The sequence below is a fragment of the Tachypleus tridentatus genome, chromosome 6 (genome assembly GCF_004210375.1).
Source record: "Tachypleus tridentatus isolate NWPU-2018 chromosome 6, ASM421037v1, whole genome shotgun sequence".
Taxonomy (NCBI): domain Eukaryota; kingdom Metazoa; phylum Arthropoda; class Merostomata; order Xiphosura; family Limulidae; genus Tachypleus; species Tachypleus tridentatus.
The window spans coordinates 144,879,706-144,902,629 of record NC_134830.1 but is presented as its reverse complement, the minus strand read 5'-3'; the positions used below and the strand labels follow the sequence as shown (position 1 = coordinate 144,902,629).

At 31.7% G+C, this 22,924-nt stretch overlaps 1 protein-coding gene across 4 annotated transcripts in view; it reads right to left on the bottom strand.

Moving 5' to 3' along the window:
- The window catches only part of LOC143253949 (secretory carrier-associated membrane protein 1-like), a 39,305-nt gene extending 20,690 nt beyond the window's left edge, over positions 1–18,615 (bottom strand). For 2 of the 4 annotated variants that reach the window (XM_076508588.1, XM_076508589.1), the window contains exons 1-5: positions 18,302–18,615; positions 13,567–13,665; positions 12,378–12,539; positions 5,391–5,457; positions 3,669–3,797 (exon numbers count right to left, since the gene is read on the bottom strand). In XM_076508588.1, coding sequence (XP_076364703.1) covers positions 3,669–3,797; positions 5,391–5,457; positions 12,378–12,539; positions 13,567–13,665; positions 18,302–18,355 — 511 coding nt within the window. In that variant the 5' untranslated portion in view covers positions 18,356–18,615. The remainder of the gene's footprint in view (positions 1–3,668; positions 3,798–5,390; positions 5,458–12,377; positions 12,540–13,566; positions 13,666–18,301) is intronic. The other 2 variants (XM_076508591.1, XM_076508590.1) reach the window with 2 other exon arrangements.
- Positions 18,616–22,924: the final 4,309 nt, after the last annotated feature.

Genomic DNA, 22,924 nt, shown 5'->3' with positions numbered 1-22,924 from the left:
TTACATTTATTTATACTTAAATTTTATTACATGTTGAACTAAGTCTAACTAATATTCAATCATACAAGTTGTAAATAATGATGCAAATGTGAAGCTCAAGTTACAGTATTGAATTTCATAATGAACGGACTACTTCCAAGCACACCTTGTGAAAAAGTTAATCATTTTACCTTATCTAACAACAACAAAATTTTTCCAGTCTTTACATTTCAGTTACTTTTATAATAAGAAAGAATACACATGAAAAACAAGAAATAAAGTACTTTCCCAATCTTCTTTTTACCTGCTCTCAATTGTTCATTATACTTAAGATGCCATATTTTATACTAATGATAGTAGTACATTAAATAATGCATCAAAGAAAACAGCCAATAACATGCAAAAAACAGAAACTTTCTTTTAATTCCTAATTTTTTTTGGCTCTCTAACTATGTGATAAGAACTGTTACGAGGTCATATACAATAGTCGTTAACTTTGATATGGGAATGAAGCTTATACTCCGGGCGAGATTTATGCTCATCTGTGAGGAAAACATTATAAAATAGTCATTTGATAGATTAAAAACCTTGACATTTTATTGGTTATAGACTGTATAAAATTAAATACAAAAGGGAACTATTAACAAAGCCTGAAACAGAGGACACGGCATGTAGGTGTATCGGGAGAAGCTTGCTTTTCTACTTAGAGCTGTGTAACAAAACAGAATTGAGTTATAAAAATTATGGTTTGTGTAAGCAATGATGATATTATATGGAGCAATTTACATTTAATACATTTTGAAGGGTGGTGGATGAAATAGAGAAAAGGGAATCTTAAGGAGAATGTGTTACTGTGTTACTCAAGGGGAAGTTCTGAATATTTGTCTTGTTTCCTTATAGAATTAAGAACATAAAACTTGTATACTCTTAAAATATGGATTTACAGATAAGTGTTTATGCATATTAATTGATATAACATAAAAAAAAAGCAGTTTAATAAATTTTTGAATGTAAAACAAACTTTCTGTCATGGGTGGTAATGGATACTTGGGATGAAAGGGTTAAAATGTCAGAGAATTACTGATAATTTCCAACAGAGAGGATGTACCATGTAGGTGCGATAAGAGAGGGGTCCAATTTTCTACATGTTAGCACTGAAAGGAAATAAGATTGAATGCTATAAAAATTATTCTCTGACTGAATCACAACAACAAAATAATGAGTTAAGTTATTTTAGAGGGGTGGTAAACAAAATAGATAAAAAATAGATGACTAGAGTGAAAATGTCACAATTTTCATACTGTGGGAAATTCTGGATTTTTAAAAATATTACAAAATAAAAATAACCCTTTCACAAGGAGTTTTCATATAATCAGTTGCACAGGTATTTGTACTATAATTTTTGATGAGGTTCGTGTATCTTCAAAATTTTATAGACTTTTGGTAAAAATTGAAAGTTTTTGTACATAAAAAAAAAAGATTTTTCAATGAAATATTTGTACTAAAGACCTATTTGTGAAAACAGTGTTTCGTTACTAGTTTGAGTGTGAAATGATTTTCATGTTATGATAAAAAAACTTTTCTTCATTTCAAAAATCTCAAATATTATCTGTGTAATCTCTCTTTCAGTAAGACTATATTTTGTTTATTTTCTCTAGCTTAAGTATGCAAGGTCTGCAAGTTTGACCAACCTCATAACAAACATAAAAAAAAAGGAAATAAGTATAAATTATACTTTTTGTTCTAGAACAACTACAAATTATAACATGAAACTACAAATATTTAATCTAAATAAACTAAGTCTCATAATGTTATATGTTTATATATAAAGGTCGATATAATAAGAATAATATATATATAAAATTCTTATTATAAATCGACTTTTCAGTAGCGTTTGGCTAACATTACAGAACTTGTTTTGATGAGTAACATATGCACTCATAATTGTATCCAGTAATGAGACATTTAGTCTTGGCTGTGTTTTAACATACTAGTATAATATAGTCACATTTCATTTATTATATATTACATATGTATATAGATGAATACTATTTAGAAAAAAGATATCAAACTTATTTTTCTTAAAATATGGAAGTAAATAAGTAAAACAGTAGAGTAAATAGTTATTTCTTCTAGCTAAGTTGTATTAGGTTGATGCTTGTCAGAAGTTGCTAAGCCTTTTAAAATTTCACATGCAGAGGATATTCATTTTTTTTTTTTTTTAGGTTTTAGAGATACAGTTGAATAACAAAACACATAAGTTTCTATAATTTATTAAGCTTAGTAAATAAGCTGTATTTAGGTCTAAAAAAATTGAAATTGGGCATAAAGACACAACCTACCTTGTTGAAATATTGGGCAAAAAAGTCAGATGGCCTTTAACAAAACAGGGGGCATTCTTAGCTGTTGAATGGTTATTTGCATGTCATATATTGAAGTAAGTGTATATAGCAGATTGCTTCCAAAAAGAGAAGGGGTGAATGGAGCCACTGGTTTTGATTCAGTATGTAAGCCATACCTCACCAAAATGAAAAGATACAAGGTTCTTATTTTATATTCCAGCTTGTCAATATTGGTAATTAATTTGAGTTCCTAATTTGGATAAAACTATATACTTAGTATTTTGACATCACAAACATCTAATTTGAGCCAGTGCTGCATGCAACATACTATGCACCTCACAAAAATTGATATTTAGGCATGTTTTTTTTAAATATTAAATTAAGAAATTAACTGATGTGTAATACTAAAATTTCAATTATAATCCACAGTTTGATACCAAACTTACTGATATAAATTCATAAAAGATGAATGAGATGACATGGCCTTTGACCTGACCAATCTAGATAGAATTAAGAACTTAAAATGTGTATTTAAATTTGGATTAGTAGCCCCCAATTTTATGCCAAATTTATTCATATACCACAATTGCAAAGTAGTTTAATTAAGTTTTGAATATCACTCACTTAAACCTCATGGCAGATGTATAAAAAGATTCCCACAGCAAAAGTATTAATGTCACCATTGCTTATATTACACCAATGCTAAACAGTTAATGATGATTCAGTGTAGTGGGTTATCATTTCTGGCTAATTGAAATTAGCCACACGACTTAAGACCTTTATTGACTTTAGCAGTAACATAGTGGCAGTGTTAAGTAGGCCTGTATAGTTAATGTACCTTTGTTAATTAATCAATCACTTGGTTCATTAATCAATTACATTAAAATAATTTTTGTCACAACTTTGACAGTTGGAATAATCAAAAACACTTATTTCCATTATTTAACAATTTTTGTGAGTCATGACAAAAATCAATTTAGCAGTACAACCTTGAATTATTTGAGAATAATAATGAGTAGTTAAAATAACAATATTTTGATTTTTTGTATACAGTTTGAATAATTAAATACAGCAATTTCTATTGGTTTATTATTTATGATAGTAAATCAATTTCACTTATTCCTTTATTTTATTAATAAATGATGTTAATTGGTTATATCAATTAATCCTTTGCTTGCAGATTGTGCAAATCTATCTCCCACTCCATGGCAGAGAGTTTAAAATATTGCACACGAAATGTTTGTATCATGTGATGTCAACTGCAGTTGAAGGGTTAATTGAGTTAATGGAGCAACTCTTGTGCTTAGGACAGGAGAAAAATTTAAATACATCTACAAAGATACTCACACATCCATATATAGTAAACACTTTTGACAACCTTTTGAAACTCCAAAGGAATATCAACTGATATATCCTGATAAAAGCAAGGTCCTATACAAAATCTTTCTGGAAGTGGAGGCCAATTATTTGCCCTTGCTGTAAACAACACAATGTAATTGATTAAGATTATAAGAATATGTGTAAACAAAACAAAGTAAACATTTTACTACAATCACAACTTATAAGTTAAATAACCACATTTAAGTTGGTTAAAGTAAAAGATGTGGAGTTTTAGTGTAGAAAAAGAAAATATTTCATTTATAAACATTTAAATTTAAAAAATTACCAGTATTTCAATTTATCTTTGAAATTAACAATACCAGAAAATAATCCCCATGCCTCATTAATACCATGAAATAATTGCACACTGGCAAGACACATTCCTACCTGAAGATTTTGTTGGCAAATATTAGTGTAATGAATTTGCACAATGAAGAATTTAATATTTTCTCTCATTTTTTTTAAATGATTTATCATGGACTTTCAACTTTAAGTAACACTTGCACTGTGAAGCTAACTTTCCTATCTTACATTCTTCAGTGATTTATAAAAAAAACTGTTGAATAAAACTAAATAATGTTTAATTAATTTATAATTAACATTAGCAGTCAGGATGGTAATATTCTTGTTACTTAAATAGTTGGAATAATTGAAAAAGTAATAGCATAAAATAAAACATTAATTTTGATCAATGATGACATTAAACAATCTAAACAATTAATCAGTCAAGTTATTCACCTAGCTCTGTCTCAGTAGATATTTCAATTATTTAGCACACTTTGAGAATAATAAATAACAAATGTACCAGGACACTAGAATATTTTCAAAATATGTGTTAAGTAAAATTTGCGAGACAGCTTCACTGGTAACATTAAGCTACAATAGATAATTTTAGATAATTAAATAGAGAGAAATAGACTTACAAGATTTTGTTTTTGCTAATGTATGAAAGAAAATTTACACAAGTTTGGACCTAGATTATTACAGAATTTAGTGGTACAACATGTTGGAATTTCTTAGAAACATACTCTTAGAAACATTCTTCTCTACAGTTATTTGAATGGAAGTTTGAAAACCAATGCCAACTTATACAACCCAAGCTCCCAGTCTCTATCTGATAATTGTATTAAAATGAAATTATTAACATATCAAGAATACTTTTCCAGTTTAATCTGTTATTACTGGCTTAGTAAAACAATCAAGTGAAAGTATAATAATGATACTGTCACTGAATGTTAAATGTTTATTTACATATTTTGTACTAAGCACAACTGTGTGTGTACAATGAAACTCCCAAAATATTTAGTTTTTGATTCTTTATTTTTTATCTAGACAGAAAGAGAGTAACTGCTTTCAATCCTCATACTTAATATAATTTGCTCATGTCTTTTAGTTGTCTGAAAAGTTCTTTCACAGTACTTATATTTTTGTTTTCCCAATCCAACTTAAAATTCTCTCTCATTAACAACAATGTTCTTACAATTAAGATACTTGTTATTATACAGTGATTCATATATTACGCAGTTACTTGCCATTGATTAATTTCTTAAAAAGTACATTCAAACAAAGTGACGTTTCTGCAGTAACTGAAATCTTGTCTTGAAACACAAATGCATAAAAGTCCTTAAAAACATTTCTTTAAACAAATCACTTGTGTAATTTAATTTCTGTAGTTAAAGAGAGACATACCATTATAGGATGTGCTAGCTAATGCTTCTTCTTTAGCTTGTAGCTCAGCTGCTTTCTTTTCTAATTCCTAGTATCACCACAAATCATGTTCAAAATTTTTGTAATAAATCAAACACTTAAAATATTATTTACACTAATGAAACTAAAATCACAAGAAGAGTATGTTAGATCGCTTCATACGAAATGACTGACTTTTGCTTAGTTGATGAGTGACTGCAATTAGGATAAGTTGGATACAGTAATTTCACTACGTTATTCAGAATTGATGAGTGATGTGCTTTTCATTTGTCTGTCATGCCACAATGAATCATAATTGATTTTCTGTTTCTTTGGAACCCTATGTAAGATTATGTCTTCAAAAGAATTGAGACTACTTTTTGTACAAGTTCAAAATGGGAAAAAATGCAGTTGAGGCCACTAAAAAAAATCAATTTAGCATTTAGACAAAGGACTACTTTTTAACGGACTACTGAACAGTGGCCCCAGAAATTTTGTTCTGGTGATATGAATTTTGAGAATGAACCCCAAGAAAGGCCTCAATCTGTTGTGAATGAAGAAATAGTAAGAGTTATTGTGGAAGCTAACCCACAAATGACAGTTTGGTCACTTGCAACAGACTTAGAAGTTTCCAGTACAATTGTTTCTCATCATCTGGCTGCAATAAAAACATTACAAAATTGGACAAATAGGTATCATACAAATTGATAGAAGGGCAGAAACTGGTTAGGAACAAGAGGGAGTCCTTTTTGAAGTGAATTGTTACCTGCAACAACAAGTGGACCCTATACAACAATGGAAAGAGATTAGGACAATAAATAGATGCAAGTGAATATCTAAAACATTCACCAAAACTGCCTTTGCACCCAAAAAAGGTTATGATCTGGAGATCTGGAGGTGTAATTATCCATTATTCCTTTCTGCAACAAGGTGAAACATACAGCATGATTTTACCCCCAATAAATTGATAAAATGCATTGAAAATTAATCACCAAACAGCTATCACTGGTGAACAGGCATAGACCAATTCTGCCACAAGATAATACCAGATCCCATACCTCACAAATGACTATTTCAAAACTAAGAGAATTGAAATATAAAATTTTGGAGCATCTACCATACTCACCCATCTCCAACTGATTATCACCTTTTCTGGCATTTGGAGGTGTTTTTTCATAACAAAACATTTAGAAATCAGGAGACTATTGTTGAAGTCTTTAAAGAGTTTATTGTCTCCAAAACAGGGTTTTATAGAGATGGGATATTTTCATTAGTATATCACTGGGAGAAAAACAATTCCAGCAAATGAAGCATATTTTGATTTATAAAATTGGTGTTCATTAAAAATATGGCATTTTAAGTTTTACCTATATAATTAGCCATTTCATATGAAATGAGCTAATATATACAAACAAGATCAATAATTTACACAGATAATTTTTAATTTATACATATGTATGTGAAAGTTTTTTGTTGTGTTTTTAATCAGGCTTAGAAGTTATAATTTTGAAATTTTATAATTCAAACTCAGAAAAATAAACTCCCACAAAAACTTTAAAATCAGTGAAAAAAAAAGTATAATTTCCAATTACAGAGTAACATATACTATTAATTATAATTTTACTTTAAATAAAGATTTTATCTAAAAAAAAACATTAAAATATTGAGTCTAACGTGCCATCAGCAGGAGGTTGGCTGAAGAGAAATTAAGGTCCAATAGTACAATGTTACTATGAGAAGAAAAGTCCTCGCAGTGTGTTAGTGTTCAAACACACCTGTATACAAACTAGTCAGCAAATCATAAAAGGTTACATAAAACTAACCTAAGCTGAGAATGTTAAGCGACCAACAGTAACGAGACTACTAAAAAAGTGAAAGTAGCTTGTTAGTACTGTGGACCAGCAGATTAGTAATTTTATTGTGCAGGAGTTGTGCTAACCTTTAAAAAAAATATGTACTTTCTAAAGATCTGTTTTCAACTAAATTTACAATTTGAACTAAAAGAGTAAGGGTTAATAATTTTAACTTGGAGAGTTTTTATGGCAGCATAATTTCTACTTTAACATTAAGTTTGAGTATTAAGAGTAGTTGCCGTTCCACATCCGGCAGCAAAAAACAGACATTAAGGTGAAGCACTCAACTTCTAAGATTTAACCAATTTTCAATAGCTACTGGCTAGTTTAACATCAGAATCTGGATTGTCTGATAGATGGAATATCACCAACACATTTATCTGGTATGACAATAACTTCAGTAAGAAACAGAGTTAATAATTACAAATGTTTCTAGTGTCAGATGTAGTTTATATTTATGCATTATTGTTGATGTACTACAGATTGCATTGTTTTTGTCATAAAAAGGATTATTTTTCTTTTTACCTTATTCTACAATTTTACATTTTATTGTATTAGCTAATCCAATTATAATTTTTTTGAGTTACTTTTAATGTTTCAGGTGATGAATAATGTAACTACTTCCCTAAACATAATTCTAAAATGTATATTATTTCTGTATTTTTCCCTCCTCTAATGCACTTCACCATAGTATATTTATTACCTACAGGATATCATTATCTCTCTGACAGGGGATCCATGTTTTATTTTAACTTTATACTGGATCTTCTTGTGTGAATCAGAACAGTCAACACTTTTAAGCTACTTATTAATTAAACCCACAAATGTGAAACACTAAATTAGCTACTATACTTCTTACTTGCACTCAAAACCACAAAAGTAAATACAGCAAGTAACATGACTGGAACCAAGATATTTAAGTGATTACCAATGACTATCAAGCACTGATTAGTGTTACATAAGCTAAATGACTAATGAGAAATATGATTATATGAATTACTACTAAAATAACCAACTAGTTTCCTATTATGCCAACAATCAAACTTTTGATTACTGACTATTATTCAAGTAATTAAAATATCACAATTATGTTCATTTGTTGTTAATTACAAAGGTTGGTAATGGGTGGTTTGTTTCTTGCCTAGTAAGGGTATCAAAATTTAATATTAGCATTATACATTTTTTAACTTCACGCTACCTCATGCTTCAGTGGTCTTGAGTTTGATTTCATTGCTATCAAACTTGTTGTCTCTGGCCAAGTTACTACGCCTGTGTACCATAGGCAACTCTTTCACTACTTAAGTGTTAGCTACAGTGCAAAATTTACCAATTTATCTTTTTTACATTGTATTACGTTTCTAAGTGGATAACTGTATTCCTTAACAAACTCTCTTTTATTAAGAAATCAACAACTGTTATCTTTAATGTATAAGCAGGCACAGATCTCAATTTATGAGGTAAGGATTTCAAATTCATTTTCTTCAAGATATCAGTAATATTAATAACTGTATTATTCAATGTTGTATAAAGCAAGTGTGATTGTATGGAGGGAGTGTCCAAGAGGTTTTGTCACTTCTCCAGAAATTTATGATAAAAACAGCTACATCCCACATACTAAAATATAATATTAAAAAGAAACATTAGACATCAGTATTTTTAATGGGCCCTTTAGTACCATAAACATTTGTTTGTGGTTTTCCAATATCTACAAATCCAGAGTCTACAGTAATCTAATCAAGGCCTTAGCCAATAATTGATTATTTCTTATGGTTGACCACAAAAACCTATATTTAAAAGTAAGCCAGCCTCAATTTATTTAATAAAGACCAGAGGGACTGTAAGCTATCCAAACACTGCTTTATTTATGATAATCAACGAGTGAATGCAGTCTGGGTTAAGCCTTGTTAAGTGAATTACATATATTAGGAGGGTACCTCTAACAGTCTTGTAGAATATTCCATCTCTTCAATGAGAGCCATATCAAGCATAAAAGACCCTACACAGTACAGGTTTAATTACGTGTATTCTGGCAGAAGTCACTTCCCACCTAGTGGGATCCTATGAAGTGTAAAAGATAAGAGAAGATTACCCAGTCAGATCGAGTGAAGGTGTATGTAGAGTGGTGATGGGAAGCAGTCTGTTGCATGATGAAGAAGAAATGGCCAGATGATGAAGATAAAATAAAAGCACATGTGGTTTTCGACATTCTTAGCCAGCAACATTCTACAATGGACAACAGGAAGTGAGCACCAAGGAGAGAGCAAGGTATCCTTTTGATGAGAAGTAACTTGGAAGAGACAATGAAGCACAGGTTAAACAGATGAGTTGAGAAAGCCATCCTAGGAGGATACTGTGAAAAATATCTGGCATAGAAAAGGGATTCCAAGGAATAAATAGGCAAGAGCATAAACCTTAAAATGGGCCAAATAATATAAATCTATGCAGACAGGACAGACAAGGCAATTAACACCAGAGCAAGAATAAAGGCAAGAAGTGTATGACAGGGAAATAAGAGTGATTGCATAGTCTCTTTAACAAACCACAGATATCTGAGGTATAAAAACACAATCAGAGTTAAGAGAAATATATGAATGATGAAAGGAATACAGGAAAAATCAACAGCATACACGTCACGCTTGCTCAAATAGAGGAATTGCAGGCTGAAGAAAAAGACAAAACAAGTTCATTTTGTTGTCCAAGAAAACTGTTAACTTATCTGACTTGCTCTGTGCATAACTTTTCTTGGTTACTTCCATGCTAGCTTTCATTTTCTTCTCTTTTTTTCATTGATTGTCTCTTTAGTTCAAGGTCAGACTACCTAAACATATATTGAGTTATATCAAATGTTTCTTTGTCTGCTTTTACAGACTGTCGTCTTGTATCCTTGTGTGGCTGAGAGGATGTCTTGACTGTTAAATTCTTGATGCCTGACTGAGCTGCACATTTAGATCCTTTTGAATCTAGTTTTTCCTTTTCACAGTGAAAATACTTCTTCAATGGCTTCCACATGTCCAATATTCTGTTGAGGCACACCCCAAGTGATAGCCATCTTGTGTTATCAAGTTGTAGAATTTTTCTTGTTTCTTTGTCATACAATCCTTGAAACTCTTTGAAATGTTGTTTTCTGTTAGCACTTTTGTCCAGAAAATAGTAGATACCTATCAATATATCAGAAACTGGTCAGGGCAGTTCTCTGGAAGCTTTCTGGGCAGCAATATTCATGAGGTGACAGGCACAGCCCATGAAGTAAATGCTAGGCTGTCATCTTGAGATGTGTCCCATCACACCTTTACCTATACCAGGCATAACTGAGGCATTGTCTGAAGAAACACTAAGACAGTTTTCTCATGGAATTTTCCTCTTTGTCAGTTTGTGGTCCAAAAGCTTGAAAATATTCTCTCCCATTGAAGCTTCTTTCCATTCCACCATTGTCAAAAGAGAATAAGCAATTTTTCCAAGTAAAGGGTCAAGATATCGTACAACCACTAGATATAGTTTTGAGTCATCCATGTCTGCAGATCCATCTGTGGCTAAACTGTAAACACTGTTAATATGTATGCTTGAAATCATTTTGTCATCTTCACAACCCAACATTTGTACAATGGCTGTAGTTTTGGTTCTAGCACAGCCATATTTTTTTGCTATATTAGAGTCTGGGAACATTTTTCTGAATAGATGTCCTGCATGATCGGCTACAGCTAAGGGTAAATTATGAGCAATGATGAATTGTGTGAACATCACTTTTGCATTTATGGTTTCATATTCTGAATTCTTACTCATAAATGTCATTATCTGCATTGTTTTTGTCTTCCCCTCAGCCTTTTGTTGGCAAGATGCCGATTCTGTATGTCTGGAACAATTGTTTATCCCACCATGCGCCACAGAAAAATCAATGTGACAAACTGTACAAAATGCAAAACTGTCACTGACTTTTGATGCAATGACCGGATATTTTGCACTATACTCTTTCATAAATTTTTGATTCACAGTTTTAGTCCTTTTAGATTTGCCAGAAACAAGATAATCTGGTGAACGAGGCCTCTTTTTTCCATCTTGTGAATGATTGCATTGGGGTTTCTATGCCACTCAGAAAACAAGAAATACCTATCTACGCGAGCGCTGATTAGCTGACAAGCACTGATGACATAACTATAGATTCCCCCATGTACCCAGTGTGGAAAAGCACTGCACTCAAACTATTGGTAGACATCGGAGATACAAATATTTTTTATTATTTCAAGCACAAACGTGATTATCACAAGTAGCCATTTGGACTACATCTTTTATTTATTATCAAAATTTATTTGTATCTCGCTAGAAATTTTCTTTTCACTCCTTTCAAGCCCTGGGGAACAATTTATCACTTTATTGTATAGGCCTATATAACATATAATAATTTGGAAGTTGCAACAAGTCGTAATATTTGTCCTGTATGAGCGTATAGTCGTGATGTATACACCAAAATCGTAATGATTACACTCAAATCGTACTGGTTGGTATCCCTGTGTATGTAGCCAAAACTCCGACATCACCTATTGAATGGCATCACGAAACAGAAATCTACAAGAAAATTCACTCTGAATATTCAAGATTCAGACAATTAGAAAAATAACTGTTGTATGTACAACAACATTTTGTTTAAAACAGAAAAATTTTACATAAAAAGTACTCTTTTCACAACAAGAACACAACTTTCACTTGAACAGTACTTGAAGGTTTGGTTATATTTTTACTTGTGTAATGTTTTTAAATGTAGTAATGAGAAACTAGAGTTCTGAAAAAACAAAAAATTCATAATTTTTTAAAAATATATAGTGCCACTTTTAGTATATAAAAATATCAGAGCTTATATTTGCAAAATTTATAAATATTTCAAGCTTTGTACATCAAATCATTTTGCATATAACTAAAGAGCACAATTCGAACACTTCTCCCATATTTATTTTTTCTAAAATATTTTCAATAAAATATGGATACTAAAATTAGTAATTACTACCACAAAAAGATCACTGCATTGCAGCATTTCTGGTGACATTTAACATAAATTCATAAACTTATTAAAAATTAGAATATATAGAACTAATTTAAGTATTCAGAATATAAATAAAGAAATAATAGGCACTTGAAATGTACTAGCCTCTTGCCTCCGTTGAAGCTCCTGAGTGTCGATGGTTTGAGCTGAAGGAGAGTAAGCAGGAGGAGGCTCAATCACAGGTTGCATCACTGCTGATTGGTTGGGAGATTCAGGTTTCACTACCTGTGGCTGATATTGAGGGGGGCTTATTCCCACTTGAGAAGGCTGTTAAAAATATGAAAATGTTTTGAATTAAATATATCTTATTTTCATATTATATTATTTTTAGAATAAAAATACATTTCCCAGTAGGAAAAGTATCCATAAATATTTTTAGCACTAAGTGTTGTAAAATATTATTATAAATTAAGGGATTAAAAAGGTCTTTTTAGTCCATCAAGGTTGTTGACTTCCCAAATTCCCTCAACAACAGGAAACAAATCACTAAATCCACCTTTTCACAAAACTAGAAAAGTTGCTCTCTCTATCACTATATGCTAATTTGTTACACAGATTTATCACCCTACTAAAGAAAACTGCCTCACTTGGAAATGTGTTGGATCTTTCCAAATATTAAACTTGTGTCTTTTGTCCACTGCATTGAGAAATATTCCCAAAGCTACATCACAGATCTCAAAGCAGTATACTTGACATAAATAATAAAGACATTAATATGTAAAAGGTAATTAAACTAAAATTTATTTTTATAATAAATTATTGGCTATATTTTAAGTTTCAAATAAGCAACAACTCAGAAGGCTTATTAAACATTATCCATACTCAGATATACACACACATATCTGTGTTTACCTAAACAGATAAATTTTATCATTTTTGTTGGACATTTGTTGCTTGCATTATAATAATAATAATAATGCATTTATGCTTATGAACTTTTTCCAAGGTACCAAATCAATAAATATTATAGCAATGAGTGAAAAGACTTACAGAAAGCAACAGACTAAAAACACAGTGAACAAGTCCTGCAAGTGTAAAGTTATCAATATTTTTGAAAACAATGGGTGTTTTCTAATTTACTGATATTCAAACATTCACCTTAAAATTCTGTGAGGTATATCTCAGCATTATATTTATACCAAAATCAGACATTGTGATACAAAATATACACAAATAAATGTAGAGTACATGTGCTACTCAAAGTATTAAAAAACAAAAACAAACAAAACAAAACCACTAATTGCTAAGTCACATAAAGTAAGTGACAAGCAAAACCACAGTATTAAAAACTTACAAAACTGATTCTGTTTGATTGACTAGCAAACGGGTTGTAGTCATCCAAACATGACCGATTCTTGTCAGTTTGGCTTGTTACCTGGGTAACTGCAGGGTCCTATGTGATAATATATAAAAAAGATCTTAATAAACTTTAAATAAAAAAAAACATTTATATTTATGATATTAATCAGTTTGTAATTTTAGTTATTTCAAGGGGCAATAATCAATACTCAAAAATAAATGTATTGATTAATGGAGTTAACTTCCTAGCTCTACTTCCCTTAAAGGGACTAATATCTATGCGATTCAGGTCAGGTCAAACATCTCATACAAATTTCTAGCTTCTTTTGTACATACAAAAAAATGACATGTGAAGCTCAGCCATTTGTATTATTTAAATGCCCTATCCCCATTTTAATATTTTACTAATCTTTATATACCTTCAAAAGTCATATTTGCAAATTTTAATATAAGCTAGTGATTTCTTATAAGCCTGTTTGGATTTCCTAATTTCTTGTTTAAATCAGACCAGTAGCTTTTCTAAAGTTCTGTAAATATTTCAACCTATCTGTCAATTTAAACTCAAAACTTTTACCACTGATTTTACCACATATTTTTTAATATGTATTTTGTTCACTAAACATTTGTTAAGTTATGGTGCATATAATATAAAATAACAATTTAAAAGCATTTTTTACATCATGTCTCTACTGTCTTTCCGACATGAAATGCAAATGATAATGCATACTAGAAATGTTGCATTTTGATGGTACGTTTTATTAAATCTTTCTGTTTCTAAGGCAGAAATGAAGATTGCTTTCTGTTTTCAATATTTTTAAACATGATATTTGAAACAAAATGATCAAGAAGCATTGTGATTAAGGTTTATTTACATGCACACTTAGAGGCTGAGAACTACAAAATTATTTATAACAATCTTGTTTGTTATAAAAAACTAGAAACCATTTTTGGTAAAACCTTCAAATTCTCAGTATGATTCACTGTTTTTGAATAGTTGACAACTTTCTACATAGCAGTGGCTAAGGTGAATTAACTTCTAGTAATTTTATGGATAATTTAATAATCTGACAATGTTTACTTCCCAGCTGTGATTGCAAAGACAGGAAGCACTATTTGAAATGCACAATTAGACATTATACAGCACTAACATTCTTGCCTTCAAAGTCACTTAGACTGCACTATAGCAAAAGTCTAGGTGCATATTAATTATAGTGACAAAGCAAATTTGACTCTGTAAAGATTATGGTAACCCTAATTTTCTCTTCCATGTCTTTAGTGAGACAACTATGTTTAATCTTACTTTTATTTTTACTTTTATTTTTATTTTAGGGACACAAATATCTTGAATTAAAAATAATTTATTTTGTACAATTTCACAATTTACCAACTGTAAGTGCCACAGACTGAAAATTAATCTCTGAAAATTAGGAACTGAAACATCATTTTTTTTATTTCAGCACTTAGCAAAACATAATCATGTAATCTTTCCTCTTCCCCTGAATTAATCCCTACAACAACATCCTCATTTCTGGTTAACAATAGATCTAAAATGACATCTCCCCTATTTGATTATGTATTACAAAAACCATCTTGGGAAGTAATGATTTCCTAAAAAACAGTGTGGATGTGAATTATTTTTTTATTTACACTGGATAGTATGTGCAAGAGCAGTCTTGAAGGACTAAATGGTTGTTTGTTGAACATGCATTAGAAAAACTTTGAAAGAAAACCAAAGAAACATAAGTTATAGGTTTTATAAGATTAAAATGTTTAATACAATGTATTAAGTAAGTTTATGCTAATTGTATGTAACATTACTGTGTTTATAAGCACCTAGTCTCACTGACACAGAGGTTATGTTACTGCATAAATATTTGCACTTATTAAGACAAGCTGTACCAATTAATGAACACTTGTAACACCTGTTGACAGAAAGGCTATTAAAAAAACAATAAAGCAACTCTATCTATCGAGAGTTTGTGTAATGACATGTTAATTATCAACATATACAGCAACTTTGTCATTAATGAAAACACACATCACTTTTAACCATGCTGCTACCATACTAATATTCAGGTAAACTGTTGCAATACATTCAGATTCAACTGTCACTATGAACATCTGAATTAATTGTAACTGATAACTCCAGTAATGCAAAGGGATAGGCAACATTATTAACAGCAGCTCCTTCACAGTATTAACTATTTCAATGAGTTGCTATTATAACACAATGTAAAATTTTTACTTTTTGTTGTTCCTTGGCAGAAAGTATTATTTCCTAATTGCTTATGCCTAAAATAAATGGAAAAAGACCCATTTTTCTCTTCAAACTTTGCTTTTGTGACCTGGGTAATGAAAATTTCAAATTTATCCATTTTCCAGAACATTCTAAGTAAATTCAGTGCTGAGTAGCTAATAGAGAATTTTCTCGAACTTACACGAATTTTCAAGAACTTTCTAGAAAGTTGTAGAACTTCACTCATCAATATGGGCTCTGCTTTTGCCATAGTGTATCTGGTCTGTGTGAGGCTACTGGAATTGCCTGTAACCCAAAGGAGTGGCAACTCTTCACTGATAGCTCATCCAGAAGCCTTAAAGCTGTGCTGCTCCATAACAGGAACAAGTATCCGTCTCTTCCCCTGGCTCATTCGGTGCACCTCAGAAAGAGTCAAGACCTTGCTAGAAGCCTTGAAGTATGATGAATATGGCTGGGAGGTTATTGGAGACTTCAAAATGATGGCATTCCTAATGGGTCTCTAAGGAGGCTTTACCAAGTTTGTATGTTATCTTTGCCTTTGGGACAGCAGGAACACCACAGTGCACTACAACAGGAAGCACTGGCTGCAATGGACCAAGTTCTCTGTGGGAAGGCACAGTGTCAAGTGTGACACATTAGTGGACCTCCAAAAAAGGTGTTGTTCCTACCATTGCACATAAAATTGGGTCTTATGAAACAATTTGTCACAGCTTTTGATAAGGAGTCTGCAGCCTTCAAGTACCTTCAAGACTTTGTCCCAAAGCTGGCTGAGGCAAAGGTCAAAGCTGATGTCTTCGTTAGACCACAAATAAAGAAGATTCTGGAGTGCACAGAATTTTTCAAGAAGCTCACTAGGATATATATAAAAAAAACACCTTGGGGCAGCTTTGTCACAGTGGTTCAGGGCTTCTTGGGCAATCACAAGGTTAAAAATTATGTGAAACTGGTTGAGGCTCTGGTGAAGAACTACAGTGAAATGGGCTGCAGGATGTTTCTGAAAGTCCATATCCTTGACGCTCATCTTGATAAATTCAAGAACATGGGAGCATACTCAGAGGAGCAAAGTGAGCACTTCCACAGTCATATACTGGACTTTGAATGCTGCTACCAAGGAGTGTATAACAAAAACATGATGGGAGACTATATTTGGGGGCCGATACATGAAAGTGATTTACATTACAGTTGCAAATCTAGTAAAACTACTCACTTCTAAACATTTTTGGATAACTTTAGTATAAATACATGTAAATCTTGATTCATATGTTGTTATATTGAGACCTTATGCAAATGAAAATGTGCAGATTTGCCAATTTTACATAGAAAATAGGTTAATTTCTAAATTTCATTACCCAGGTCACAGAAGCAAAGTTTGAAGGGAATAATGGCCATTTTCTGTACTTTTACAACATAAGCAATTAAGAAATAACACACTATCCACGAACAAAATTTGTGCTACATACTGTAATCATTATAGCAATATTGAATATGCTCCACAATCACAGTCTCTCAAAAAATAACGAAATCAGACCATGCACTCACAAAGAACTCTCAATTTATTTCTTTTAAAAATTATAATACATATTAAAGTCATGATTTAGAAATGAAATATCTTTAGATTTTTTGAAAACCAAATCCGAACTCCCGACTTAAAATATTGATTACTAGATTCTAACTTACATACAACATTTGGAACAATCCATAAGTCCATACAAATACATGTATATTTTTGTCTGCTTCCAAAGGATAAAAAAGTCACTATTTAAAAGTTCTCAAGCTTCTGTTCTACATCTTTTGAAATTTCAAATCTATTTCAATATTGTTCAACAATCATTTGAACTAACTCTTTCAGTTTTATCATAACCATTATATTTTTGCCATATAATACAAGCTTAATAATAATATTAATAACAACACAGGGTTAGATGGCAGATATAAATTTATTTACAAACCCAAGGATACAGGTGCCTGAGGAGTTTTGTACTAACTGGGGCTTGGCATGGCCAGATAGCATGCTTAACTTATAATCTGAGGATTGGGAGTTTAAATCTGGATCACACTAAACATATTCGCCTTTTCAGCTGTGGGAGTGTTATAATGTGATGGTTAATCCGATTATTTGGTGGTAAAAGAGTAACTCAAGAGTTGGTGGTGATGACTAGCTGCCTTCCCTCTAGTCTTACACTCATAAATTGAGGACGGCTAGCGCAAATAGACCTCGTGTAGTTTGCACAAAATTCAAAAACAAATAAACACTAATCGGGTAATTATTAAGTGTAATTATCAAACTTGCAGATAACTAAAAATAAAAATTCAACTGGTCTAAGAGTAAGAGCTGTAACATATAAGAGTAGGTTAATCGGTATCATTGCAGAAATATACTTTTTGTTCTTCCAAGAGTTACTAAATTCGTAATGATAATAATTAATACTAGAAGAGAAGCATAATATAGCCACTTTAAAATTTAAATACTTACAGCAAATGGATTTGGTTCTGGATCAGCAAAAGGATTACTATCAAACCCTGACATTCTAAATATTTTAATTAAATAATGATTAGACAAAGTTTTTATATTTTAATACCGTTACTAATTATAAATAATAAACTAATTTGCATACATATATTTGCTATTCACAATAACACTTCGTACGTGAAATTCTACATTTGTACTTGCGAAAAGAGTTTAAAAACATGATGTCATTCATGCAGTGAATACGTTCTGGTTTAATCCACTAGAAGATAATATATCTAGCGTACACATAGGCTTTAAAAAAACAAAAACAAAAAAATATATAAGAAAGGGGTTTCATTCTAAGTTAGAAGAAGTATTTGTACGCATTGTAATTAAATAAAGGATTAGCTGGTAGAAAATTTCTTATTTTAATAATAGGTTGGAGATCACTTACAAACAGGTTTAATAATTTTTGTCAGCATGATGTTGGAAAGAATATATATATATGCTCGTCCATATACTGTACAATGGTTTGTTCGTTTTTGTTTGTTTTTTGAATTTCGCAAAAAGCTACTCGAGGGCTATCTGACCTTAATTTAGCAGTGTAAGATTAGAGGGAAGGCAGCTAGTCATCACCACCCACCGCCAACTCTTGGGCTACTCTTTTACTACCAAATAGTGGGATTGACTGTAACATTATAATGTTCACACGGCTGAAATGGCGAGTATGTTTTGGTGCGACCGGGATTCGAACCCGCGACCCTCAGATTAGGAGTCGAACGCCTTAACCCACCTGGCCATGCCGGGCCCCTGTACAATGGACGTCCTGAATAATATTATATGTTTTCATTTTCAAAGAGTGATAATATCCCGCGCATAACTTTTATTGGAAAATTAAATTATTGTGTATAAACAAAATCAAAAATGAAATTAGCTTGGTAGTAGAAAGCTGAGAGTTATAACAGACATTGTTCTAATGATAAAATATAGTTGTTTTCTAGTGTGAAAAATGTTACTGTCTTTTTACTGTATATTTGCTTTTGATATGCCGCAATTTTTACATTATATACTCGTAGTTTCTATTCAATTTATTTCAAGGATATCAAAGTACAATGACAACAATGCTTTCTAAGGCTTAAAGGGCACAATGTTAAAAAGTATTTAGTTTACTTTCTCAGTATACACACAATTTGGAAAATATTATCCGGTTACACGTTTAGAAAAAGGACTGAAGAGTCAAAGATACTCGCTCGAATATAATACAAAGGCCCAAGTTTTGAGTTCCCGTCACACCAAACATCCTTACCTTTTAAGTCGTGGAGCATTATAATGTGACAGTCAATCCCAATATTCGCTGATAAATGAGTAGCCTAAGAGTTGGCGGTGATGACTAGCTACCTTTCCTCTAGTCTTACATTACTAAATTAGGAACGGATAGCGCAGTTAGTCTTCGTGTAGCTTTGCGCGAAATTAAAAACAAACAAGATGTATTATTTATCTGACCACTTACATTTTTTAAAAAATAGAGCAAGATTTGTCAGTCTTATGTATAATGCCTGCAAAAAAGCAAAGCTTAAAAGCCGTGTGTGAAAATGATAAAATGAAGAAAACTGAACCAAAGGCATGTTAATCATCCAAAATGTTTTTAACTTTGAGGCTAGAATATATTAATACCGATACAGTTTCTCTCTCTCTCTCTCTCTCGTTTTCCAGATCGTGATTTGGAACACCTTCTCTATCTTGCCAGAAAGCATGAAGTCTGTTAGGTATTTTAAAAGCTTTTGGAGTCGTATCTCTTTTATCTGACTTTCCACTAATGTAGAGATTAGTCAGCGATAGGCATTTTGAATTGGTGGTAATGGCTACAAGAGTACTCACACTCAGTTTATAGCAATTAGTGATGTAGAAAAGGCTTAAAGTAATGGTACATTCAAGAAGTATATTGATCATCATTTGTGAAAGCCCAGATGTTTTAAAATAAACACAGCTGCAATTCTGTAGCAGTTGACCTTATATATTCAAGAATGTAGTGATCATCATTTGTGAAGGTCCAGATGTTTTAGCGCAAACAGAGCTGCAACTCTGTAGCAAATAACCTTGTATGGCAAGAACTGGGTGAACATTTTGTTGTTCCATGTGCTACATGGTAGAATTCGATGTATGGTATTTTCATTCGTGTGGAGAGGATTCAGTCAATAAAATGTTTGATGAGCTCATTCAAACCTTTTGGAAATAAGGTTAATCAAAGCAAGCATAATGATAATTTGACTTGTAGCACGTTTGTTTGATTTACTTTAGAGTGAAACTGAGACCTAAATGGGACTACGCTTGCCAACACTTACTTCAAGTTTGAAAAAAAAAAAACAACTGAAAGATCTTTGTGGTAAATGACTCCAGACTTGCAAGGCACTTGTAAATGTTTCTATTTCAGGAATTAAAGGGCACTTTGAAGCTGTACTTGATAATGATGATCATCTTTTCGCTGCTGCTTTTCGTTCATGGTTTAAACTGATTTGAATTAGCTAACAATAGAAAGGAAACTAAAATAAATGATGATAACAAAATCATTCAGAAAAGACGGAAGGCGACGGTGATGAAAGCTCAACAAATGGTGATTTGATTAATTTTTCTTATTTCCATGCAACAGAGAAGATGATAAAGAAAACTTTGTAATTATTATTATTAATGTGCTTTAAACAACAAGCAAAATCTGTAGCTAATTAATTCCAAAGTAGCAATGACCAAACGAAATTTCCTGAGCAATGAACCATCTACTTCAAAAGATATTGAAACAAGCTTGTTTTCTTCATCAGTATCTATTTTTTTTCCATTTACTTCAATACGCTCATTTCAGACCAGTTGTAGAGCACATTTTCTTAACAGGTAAAGATATTTTGAAGCCAGAAAGTGCTGCTGGATTGACGAATAAAGATTTTGAGAAGCTGATGAGACTGAAATTAAATGACAAGTTAAAACAATACTAAAATTAAACAAATAATAATATCTTGTAATATTAGAGACTTATCATTTCACATTAGCTTGTTTTTTATTATTGCTGTAATCATATTTATTCATGTTTTGACGTTGTGTTCTTTACATGCCACAATTGAATGTAAAGGTTGTATGATTGGTTGCAGGTTTCTTCTCATCACTTTGGGGGGGGATGTTGTATGTGATGATGAATCCAATTATTCTTTAAGAAAAGAGTAGTCCAAGAGTTAATGGTCGGCGATGATGGCGAGCTGCCTTCCCTCTCATCCTTCAATGCTAAATTAGGGACGATTCGCGCGTATAGCTCTCGTGTAACTTGGTGTGAAACAAAAACAAAAAACTCTCATCATTAACTAGATTTTAATAAAAGCATTAAATAGGATATTTATGTAATAAATTAGAAAATAAATATTCATGATATATAAAACTGTTTGTCACGTATAAGACTACACACAACAAGCGAAGAAAAGTATATTGCCGTATAAAACGCTATACAGTGCCTTCCAAAAGTATTTATTCCATGCACAGTTTCCACATTTTGTTGTTGTCTGAGCTTGCTTTTCTTGAAATTTTCAAATAGGATTTATATTTAAAATAGACATAGTCTATCCCAAATTGGGAAAGCTAAAAACAAAACAAAACGCTGATATTATCTAAGTAAGGTGGATTTTCAAAGACAATAATAATAGTCTAAATATCCTCAGTATTTGCTATGACAACCCTAAATCAGTTCAGGTGTAAAATATTAGTTTGAAATGTCACAAAATTAGTGTAATGGTCTCTGTTTGTGTGTGATCAAAGCGGTTTAACTTGACTTTAGAGTAAATACATCTGTTTAAGTCACAACTCACATAGTGATTCGATAAACCAATTACAAAAACCTAGGCGCTTTTTAAACGAGTTAGAGATAAAGTGGTAGAGAAGCCCTTCCAAAATAAGCAGCCGGACAAGCAGAAATCTCATTAGAGATACCAATGTGAAGCCAATAAATACGTTGAAAGGTTTGCAAAGTTCCATACCCGAGATGGGAGTCAATGCTCATTTATTGACAATATCCCTGTTCCTACATGAAACCAGCTCTATGGGCTAGCGGTAAGAAAGAGGTCTTCACCAAAGAATCATTTTAAATCTCGAATGGAGTTCGTGAAAAAGCGTGTAAACGATACTGCAGACATGTGGTAGAATGGTTTGTGATTAAATAAGACAAACATTGAGCTGTCTGGTCTAAATTAAAAGCGTACTTATAGCTCAAGACCAAAACAGCACATCGCCCAGTAAACACCATCCAAACTGAGAATCATTATGAAGATGCTTCTCATCAGTAAGGGACTGGAAAGTTTGTTAGGACTAAAGTGAAGATGGATGGTGCAATGTATAGGCAAATCCTAGAGGAAACCTACTTGAGTCGCAATAGACATTTCATGATCACGACCTTCCTTTGTTTCTCAGATATCCTTCTGCATTCCTTCAAATTTTTCTTCAGTAGTTTTCTGTTCATTTACATTTTCTTCATTGATTTTCTCTGCATTAATAGCTAGTTTTTGTTTACATTTTTTTCTTAACCTCTATCTTAAATTCCTACCTCTTTTTTCCAGATACTTTTCTAGGTTTCTATCTTCCTTCTTGATCCACTTTTAATTTTATAAAATTTTTTTT